This window comes from Gadus macrocephalus, chromosome 8, assembly GCF_031168955.1.
Source record: "Gadus macrocephalus chromosome 8, ASM3116895v1".
Lineage (NCBI taxonomy): Eukaryota > Metazoa > Chordata > Actinopteri > Gadiformes > Gadidae > Gadus > Gadus macrocephalus.
The window spans coordinates 771,524-781,523 of record NC_082389.1 but is presented as its reverse complement, the minus strand read 5'-3'; the positions used below and the strand labels follow the sequence as shown (position 1 = coordinate 781,523).

Here is a 10,000-nt window from a genome sequence, read left to right as displayed (position 1 = left end):
AGTGTGTAGTTTGGGGTCTATTATGACTATGACCAGTGTAGTGTGTAGTTTGGTGACTATGACCAGTGTAGCGTGTAGTTTGGGGTCTATTATGACTATGACCAGTGTAGTGTGTAGTTTGGTGACTATGACCAGTGTAGTGTGTAGTTTGGTGACTATGACCAGTGTAGTGTGTAGTTTGGTGACTATGACCAGTGTAGCGTGTAGTTTGGTGACTATGACCAGTGTAGCGTGTAGTTTGGTGACTATGACCAGTGTAGCGTGTAGTTTGGGGTGTAGGATGAACAATACCAGTGTACTGCGCCACGAACGAATTAAGCCAAAGTGCCTCATTAGGGCAGCATTAAATGGAGCATTAGGATCTACTCCTGCACTCTGCTCATCTATTGCATTATTGATTCAAAGCGTCACTATACCCAAAGGAAGGGCCGCCATTTTTCTGGTGCTCAACGGATGTATTGTAGAAAACAATAATTATTGGTATGGGTTACCAATACCAATAGGTATTGGTATTGGTTACCAATACAAAAATAAGTCAAAATGAAGACAATCAAAAGCGAGTCCAAAAATGTATTCATGCATAATTAACAACTACACCGAAAAATGTGAAACCGAAGACTCCTGTTTATGTCACCACCCAGGAGTGTTTGACGAGAGCAGCCTGTATGAAAGGTAGTGGTACAGAGATGTTCCTGGCAGGCGTTCAGCAGAGCACTGCAGCCCCGGAGGTCGATAACGCCCTGGCGTCCTCCCCACTCCTGTACCCAGGTACAGGCTTCACCGCTCTGGGACTCCAGCTCCTTTACTTTACAGTGATTAGCCGAGACAAATGAATTATAGATGACCTACCGAAAATATCCCCTCTATATTTGGTCTAAAATGAGGAATTGGACTTTATGAGATTGTCAGGTGTTTCCATAGGTGATGGTGAATGATTGAGTTTGGCTCCACAAGTATTGGTGGTGGCTTAAATGCTCCTGGTTCTGCTAGTGATGTCTTAAATGCTCCTGGTTCTGCTAGTGATGTCTTAAATGCTCCTGGTTCTGCTAGTGATGTCTTAAATGCTCCTGGTTCTGCTAGCGATGTCTTAAATGCTCCTGGTTCTGCCAGTGATGTCTTAAATGCTCCTGGTTCTGCCAGTGATGTCTTAAATGCTCCTGGTTCTGCCAGTGATGTCTTAAATGCTCATAGTTCTGCTAGTGATGTCTTAAATCCTCCTAGTGCTGCTACATTAAAAGTGAATTAACAGTTAACTCATAGTCTAGCAATCCTCTAATATTGGGGTTCATGTTGACTCCATAGATAACGGCGTGCACGCTAACGAGGAAGGAGTGAATCCATTGTGTAATAGGGGTAGTAGGGTAAGGGTTCACACCATGGTACCCCTATTGTAAAGCGCTACCATCCCGTTCTGTCGTACTTGACCCCCAGCCGGATCTGATCCGACCACTAGGTGTGTCAGCGTGACCCCTGACCTCCGAAGTAGTAGGTGCCCCCGGTGGTGATCTGGATGGGGATGGCGGTCCTCACGGTGGACGCCTCGTCGCCGTCGATGGTCAGCATGGCGTAGTTCTCCAGGGCGTTGAGGTGGACCGTGTGCCACTGGCCGTCGTTCAGGTTGGACCCTGAGATGGGGCAAGGAGGCGGTTACCATGGTTACCGTCATCGTCATCGTCATCCTCACACGCGCACGGCGCCCGACGCAGTGATGATGTGATTAGATTGCACGCTCACGATGCGTCTGCTGTATCAGGAGCAGACCGATTGAGTTCAGGACCATTAAGGAATCCAAGCGGTGCGTTTACAGAAAGTAAAGCGTAGTCACTGAGTGGGGCATGAACTATTAATCACACTCAATGAAATGCATTGAAGCTCTCCGCTGTCCTAATCACTGTTGGTCTGGGTACTAATGCACTGAAGCCGTAGACCAGATGGGGGGCAGATAATAGGTACAAGGACAGTTCTGAACATATCAAAGAGGAGCCACCTGGAGAAACAGCTGAACACGGGGAAAACAACCGCGTCTGAGCCCAGATGGGGCCGCACGTGTCTCCTCAGAGAGCACGCACGCCGCCGGCAGTACTCCAGGTGAGCCGGTGAACCAGGGCGCCGTCACCGCGGTGACGGCGCCCTGGTTCACCGGCTCACCTAGAGTACTGCCGGCGGAAAAACACCGGCCGCTGGCCCGAAACACGGGCGGGTCACGGAGCCTCACCCGAGGAGATGTCGATGCGGGTGTTCTTCCTCTGCGTCACGTTGATGTAGACGGTGACCTTGCCGTCGGCGAGGCCGACCTCCACCACGCCGTCGGCCAGCGCCGTGTACACCAGCAGGCCGCTGGGGTTCCAGGTGCGGAAGGACAGGCTGACGGACAGCGTGTCGCTGTCGCCCTGGCCCGGCAGCTGCAGGAAGGACGACGAGTTGAAGAACACCGGGAAGGAGCGCGACTCCGAGCAGGAGAAGGTCAGGTTCCTCTGAGGTGGGGGGGGGCAGAGAGACAGAGGGACAGGGGGGTCACAGGGAGGCCATGGGGGTCAGAGGGGTCACAGGGAGGGCATGGGGGTCAGAGGGGTCACAGGGAGGTCATGGGGGTCATTGGGGTCAGGGGTTATCCCCCTTGAGATCTTTTGTGTTTTGGGTTTTTGGATCCATCGTTTGGAGCTCAACAGTTTGGTCGCTACGTCCACGGTGCGGGGTCTATGGATGAACAACGCCTCCTGGGACGATTGGCTTGCACTCATCAAGAGGTGGAAAAGATTTAAAAGAGAAAGTTTAATCGTAAATCGCTGGTTTTACTTCTGCGTAAACACACATTTGAGAGAGGATAACAAAACAACAGAATAATACTGAGTGAGAAGCCATTTATGCTACCAAGTCTGTTTTCTTTCGAATTGCCACTCAAACTACCATTACTCCATGATGGTGGAGTGAAGCACCAATTTCCCGATGCTCCCTGTGAAAGTACCTCCTTAAGTCTTGGTTTGATTCTACAGAGTGAGCGCAGCAGTGCACGGTGTGTGCTTCTTAGTGCATGATAGGTTGTTGGTACATGTTTGTTTATGAACATGTATCAATCACAATAATTATGGACACAATAATTATGGACACCTTAATTCCAAAACATGTTTTTGGGGTTGGTTTTAAAATTTGATTCTACCTCACCTTCCTTTTTGTTCTTCACACATTCCCCCCCCCCCCAAAACAGAATAAAGTTACTAAAGCAATCAGCTATTCTTAGACTGATCCGTGAATGGTGATGGAGCGCTATAATACTGTCCTCCATATCCGTTACACGGAGTGCAGCCAGCAGGATGCTTTGTGCTAGAGGTTGTGTACTTTACAAAGTGAGAAGTGTAGACCTAGCAACACTTGTGTGTTGCTGCATGTGTCGGCAGAGGGCTGCAGACCGACTACTACTGTTACTACTACTACTGTTACTACTACTACTGTTACTACTACTACTGTTACTACTACTACTGTTACTACTACTACTGTTACTACTACTACTGTTACTACTACTACTGTTACTACTACTACTGTTACTACTACTACTGTTACTACTACTACTGTTACTACTACTACTGTTACTACTACTACTGTTACTACTACTACTGTTACTACTACTACTGTTTCTGCCACAACGACTACGACTACAATCTAGATGAAACACAGCACAGTTCACCTTCGCACAGAAGAGACCCATGTGTCTAACACTATAGACAATAGACTCAAAGAGGAGAACAGGGGTTCTCTCTATGTGTTTGCTATCTATACCAAAATAAATGGTAATTATCATCCTAAACCTCATCCACAAAACAATATAGGACGCTGTCCCTTTAATCAGAGAGGATCCTCTGGTCTGATTCGTCTGGAGGACCCAGATGGATCGTGTTATTAAAAGGGGAAAATATCCACGGAACACAAACCCCCGGAATCCAGCAGAGAGTGCGGCCGGATCGAGGTGATGGGGCGAGGGGATTACATTAAGGGCCAGGTGGAAAAGTCAACTTAGAGTTCTGGAAACAGTCCCGGGTATTGATCCATACCCAGGCCTCTCCTTCCTGTCTGATGCACTGTCAGCCCGGCGGTGGTAAGTGCAGACAGCCTGGACACTACCCTGTCTCTGTAGAGAGCTATGGGAGGCCGCCGTGTTTCAGGGCTCAGGAAGTGTATCCGACGGGGACGCCGTCGTAGGGATGCTAGTATTGTACAATTGTTCAGGGTTTTGAATTCTTAGATCGGTCCCACAGTTGTGTTGATCTGAATGTAATGATCCACCATGCGAATATCCTCTCCAAATGCTTCATATATCAAAAGCTAACAATTCAACTTCAAAACGGTAGGCATAAAAGTCCCTTTTTCTGACAGGTCTCAAGTGATTGCTCCCATTTCCTAGACAAATGTTGCCACTTTTTGTTTTTCAATATCTATGGTAATGCAGCTATTCCCCACCTCAGCCCTGTTCAATTCAAACACTGTGAGAACTGTATTTTATGGTTGAACCGGCTGGCGGAGAACCACTGAGCATCCCCCTCAGGACACGACTATGCTGTGCCCTGACGTTGGACGGGTTACTGGGGTTTAATGGACTCAACCAGGCCCAACTTCGCCTGCACTGCCCTGGTCTCCAAGCGGAGCCTCGACTCCTAATACCATCAAAACCCGGCCAAGGTAAAGACACGCACTCTCGCGCTCACACACACACCGAAGCGCTTAAGCTCAGACAAACGTACGTGCACCCACCCACGCATCCACACAGACACCAGAGGCATGAGGCGGAGGTTCTTACGAAGCTGGAGGTGTCCACCTTCTTCCTGCGGATGAGGCTGGTGATGTTGTCTCCGTTGTAGACGATGCCCTCCATGCAGCCCACAAAGTTGTCCCGGCCGCCTGAGCTGGGCTTGTTGGAGGCGGGCAAGCCCCCGAAGGAGATCTGCATCAGATCGAGAGACGGTCGCGACTCGGAACGTAAGACGCTGTTCATGGCTGTATCTTTATGGACCTCGGTCACAAGGCTCATGAAGACACAGTCCAACGTTCAGACTTGTCAGATGGCAATACAAATCAATAAGGAGGGTCATTGTTATTGACAGTGATATTATATTAGTATGTCATCTTAACTTATCGACTTATTTTATTGTTTTCAGAGTAAGTGTCACGGTTTTCGTGCATTTTTTTGACTTCTTCTCATTGTTAAAGAGCCGCACGCATGAAACCATTAGACTCAATCCAAACACTATTGAGGTTGCTGATAAAAAAAAAGTATTCTCTTTTAATCGTGTCAACACTGTGGAAGCTCATGCGACTGCACCAGTCCTTACCTCGTAGTCGAGGTCCAGGTGGTCGAACTCCCCGTTGGTCCTGAACGGCTGCGTGTGTTGGTCCAGCGTGAAGTTCACGTTCCTGCGATAGCGCTGGATGAGAACCGAGTGCCAGTGGTCGTCGTCCAGCAGGCTGCCGCTGGTCACCGCCGTGTGGCCCTGGATGGAGCCGTATTGGTTGCTGCCTGTAGGGAAGACAACCAATCAGAGAGTGACACCTCATTTAAAGTCGAAACACGCTTTAGATATTCATCTAGTGAACGCAGCAATGCACAGTGTCTACTTGTTAATGTTTGTTAGTTTGTTGATACATGTTTGTTTATGAACATGTATGGACACAATAATTATGGAAACCATAATTCCAAAACATGTTTTGGGGTTTGGTTTTAAATAAGCCGAAATTCACCTTCACATTTTTTGTACGTTTTTTTTTTTCACCCCCCAAAAAACGTAATAAAGTAATCAGCTATTCTTAGACTGATGTGTGAATGGTGATGGAGTGCAACAATATTGACATCCATATCAATCACACATAGTTATAGATATGAATAGATACGATATGAGTCTAGATTCCGATGTGGGAGACAGCTCAATGTGCAGCCCGTCCTTCGTCGTCCTCTCATCGATCGTCCTACAGACCCCCTCCGAGACGCCCGTACCCAGGTTGATGCTGAGCACGAGGCGTGCGCGCTGGAGCTCCAGGGAGACGTAGTCGCCCTGCTGCCCCTCCCCGTGGAGCAGCACCCCGTGGCCCGCACTGGTCCGGAACTTCAGGGAGATGACGTCCGTGAGGAACTTGATCTTCTTCGTCTTACTACTGAAGCGGTAGGAGATGACACCTTGGCCGTCGAAACTGACGACATCCGACCCTGTGTGCACCGAGATGAAAGAGACTTTGACTCTTCCACAACAGGAAAAACGTCGGACAGGGGGTGTGCAAAAGCTGTCTCTGATTGGCCAGGTGATCACAGAATCTCTGTCGGTTGCAACTTACATCATCGCAATGGCAGAACCACTGACTCTGGGGTTGTGTATCTGTGGTCGTATGTCTGTCCTGAGTAACAGTAACCACAGGAAACATCCTGAAACCTTTTTATTGTGTGCATGGCAGTGCGGCGGTGAGTTGGCAGTACCCACGCTGTTAAAGTGCACCGTGCGCTCAGAGAACACCACCTGCTGCGGATGCACTTTAATGAACAGCGATTGGACGGAGGTGGACTCACAGTAGGAGCAGCCGTACACCTCCACCCTCAGCCCCATGCGGCCGTCCTTGCTCCACTGCAGCGGGACGAAGCGGACGTAGCGCGCCACGATGGAGCGTTGGAGCTGGTGCCGCGTCACGCCCTCGCTGTCGGAGTTGCCCTCAAACGTCTGGAACACATCGGAGCGACGCCCGTGGGTTAGTTCTCAAGCACCTCTCAATAGGACCCCATCACAACGGCAGAGAGGGATAAGGCTCTCAAGTTCACATCGCAACGACCGCCGCTGTGCGTGAACCACGGGAGCCTTGGGATGTTAGTTATTGTGTTGGTGATGATGGTGTTTGGTATTAAATGGTGAAAATAATTGGTCATCATGGGGAGAGATTAGGGCTGTTTGGGAACGCCGCAGCACTTCTCATGGGAGACTTGGCTCACACAAAACAGTATCTTCCTTCAGCCTGGGTGACGGTATGTTTACATTGATTTCGGATTGTACAGTACTGCAGCCCCTCCTGTCAATATGGCAGGAGTATCGCCAGCAAAAGACCCCGGGAGGCCTTGTGATGCACAAGCCCTATGAAGATAGACTGGGTAGCCCCGCCCGTTCTGCCGGCGGTTTGAGTCCGCCCTGCAGAAGGCTCTGGAGGAGAGCAATACATTTCTGTCTAGTTTAGATTATTTTTTGTGGGAGCCAATCACCAAGCTGGCTTTTCCCCCTGGCGCGCTATTGGCCGGTTTAACACAATGACGACAGGGAAGAGACGGCAGGCAGCCAATCGCGTACAGAGTCATTTGAACTAGGCCCGTTGATCACGCCTCTTGTGCTGAAGGAGATGACGGCAGCTTCCCCAGACCAAGATCAATCGTAGATTGATCTTGGTCCGGGGAAGCTGCCGTCATCTCCTTCACCGACAACATCGGCACAGACGGACGCAGCGCGGCAGCGGCCTCGGGCTCACCCAGATGTTCCCGTCCTGGAGGAAGGGCCGCCAGTTCTTGCCCGTGTCGCTGTACAGCAGCCGGTAGCGCCTCGTCCAATCGGCGCTGCTGTAGCGGCCCTGCGTTGCCACGGCGACCACCTTCTTCCTGGAGCCCAGGTCCACCTGGAGCCACTGGTAGCGGTCGGCGTCCACTGGGGACCAGCCCCCGGAGCCTGGTGGGAGGGGAGGGGGAGGGGGGGGGGGGGGGGAGGGGAGGGGGGAGGCAGGGAGGCAGGGAGGGGGAGGGGGGGAGGGAGGCAGGGAGGGGGGGAGGTGCGAGGGTTGAGTGGGGAGATAAGAAGAGGGGGAGACTAGGGCGGTTCACGGTTCTAGGGCGGAGAGGAGGTAGTGTGGGACGACAGATGCAGACTGCTCTGATTGAATGTGTCCACAGGTAAACAGCCCCCCCCCCCCCCCTCCCCCCAACCCTCACCTGACCCCATACGGCCTTAATAACCTTCTCAACCTGTGCCGATCACTTGGTCTGCCCCGTGTGCTAAGCAGTAACTTCAACTTATCATGAGTGCTGTGTGAAACATACACACTCTGTGCAGAACAACCCGACAGCCGTATCAATGAAAGCATTACTTAAGCCCGATTGATCTGGTTAAGAACCGGTTGTTAGAGTCAACCAATCGCGGTGGCTTAAGGAACAGAGTCGATTGGACAGCACGTCAATATCCGCTCGAGAATTAAAAGAGTGATGGTTTTTTCTAACAATAGATAGAATAATTGTTTGAATAATTGTCAACACGGTTAACGATTGATTGAGTATGTTGGTTTATTAAAGTACTCATTATCATGATAATAAATTGTATCGCAATATGAATGAACATTTTAATAAACCTTTTTCAGTATTTTATCTGAACGTCCCGGAGCACATTTAAAGCCTAATTTGTCAAAGGACCTAAGAGCAAACATTTCCAGGCCATCTCCCATCACCTCTGCTCTACAGCGACCGTGAGCCCTACACTAACGCTACGGTCTTGGTCTAAAACGGAGCGGTCGTTCACAGATGCCTACCTCCCCTCCGGTTGAGTTTGGCGTAGCCGGCTCCGTAGCCGGTGGCGTAGACGGAGGAGCCGGTGAAGGAGCTGTAGGGAAGCGGTGTGGCCAGGGAGTCCTCACACTTACCTGCACGACGGAGAGGGGAGAGGAGACACAGAAGGTAACGTGAAATCTATTAGGAATGCTAGTAGAAAACTCACAGGGTCATCTCGGGTCCTGCAGCCCTACTTTATAGCCGAACAATATTTTTTCCTAAGAACATTGGTGTCCGGAAAGGGTGATTAAGCGTGTCTTCCCACCCAGTAGAGTTTACGAGTGCTGGTCGGGTTTGTGTTCACAGTTTGCCAATTATGTGCTGACATGATGACCCAGCAGCAGTGAGATGATAACGCTGTGTGCGATAATGAGATCGGCAGGCAAGAATCAAAAAGGGAAACAGGCTCATACAGAGACATTCGACTAGAGGACAGATTTCACTCACCAATAGGGTAATGGCTTACAGATAGCTTTTCTAACAGATACAACTCTTAGATAAGAGCCTATTTAAGTGCACCTTGAACTCCTTTATTGTTCCAGTGGGTTTCTGGGGTTCCATAGTGTAACGGTTTTATCCAAGATTACTTTGATGTTTTCATGATAGCTGGAAGGGATACTATTTCTTCGGGTCGTATGGATTTTCACAGATTCTTGAGGTGTAAAGAAGCCTTGGTCCTGAGGCCGAACTCGCAGTGTCTACATGAGTTAAGAGGGAGATCAGGCGTGACCTTTAACCTAGGCTTCCTAGGTTCAAGACGAGAACTTGGGGGGGGGGGGGTTTATAGCCGGCCCCCAAGCATCAATATATCTACTGCACAAGAGAATACACACACACAAACATACACACACACACACATACACACATTCAAACACACTCACATACACAAGAGCACGCAACCACACACATGCACACAAACATACACACACAAACACACACCAGAACACACACACACACAAACCCACACACACACATACACAAGAACCCACAACCACACAAACACACACACACACACACACACACACACACACACACACACACACACACACACACACACACACACATACACACATACGCACACCACCACACATGCACACACACACACCCACACAAACACACCCACACAAGGTGTGGAGGGTGTGCTTAACGGTTTCCTGGATTGCATTGCCGAGCGTCATCCAGGAGAACAGGCCTACACAGCATCAAGGCTTGGTAGCTGCCAAGCACACTGACGAGAACGGCCCTACGTTGAGACACACGTTCTTAGTCTCCATGTGTCGGTAAATAATCCTCATTTTCTGTGACCTTCACGATGCCTTGGTATGGTGTTGGTGTTGGTGTCTGTGATAGGAGGGAATCCAGCCTCCCCTGGTGGGAGAAGCACCAGGGCAGTAGCAGCAGGGCTGCACTGTGTCTTCATCCGGGATTCATTTCACTTTTAAATCAGAGCATCCA

At 50.0% G+C, this 10,000-nt stretch overlaps 1 protein-coding gene across 1 annotated transcript in view; it reads right to left on the bottom strand.

Moving 5' to 3' along the window:
- The window catches only part of cntnap2b (contactin associated protein 2b), a 32,146-nt gene that overhangs the window by 17,527 nt on the left and 4,619 nt on the right, over positions 1 to 10,000 (bottom strand). The window contains exons 2-9 of the mRNA XM_060057895.1: positions 8,527 to 8,637; positions 7,483 to 7,676; positions 6,545 to 6,692; positions 5,981 to 6,190; positions 5,322 to 5,506; positions 4,790 to 4,933; positions 2,216 to 2,474; positions 1,476 to 1,625 (exon numbers count right to left, since the gene is read on the bottom strand). Of these exons, the coding sequence (XP_059913878.1) occupies positions 1,476 to 1,625; positions 2,216 to 2,474; positions 4,790 to 4,933; positions 5,322 to 5,506; positions 5,981 to 6,190; positions 6,545 to 6,692; positions 7,483 to 7,676; positions 8,527 to 8,637 (1,401 nt within the window). The remainder of the gene's footprint in view (positions 1 to 1,475; positions 1,626 to 2,215; positions 2,475 to 4,789; positions 4,934 to 5,321; positions 5,507 to 5,980; positions 6,191 to 6,544; positions 6,693 to 7,482; positions 7,677 to 8,526; positions 8,638 to 10,000) is intronic.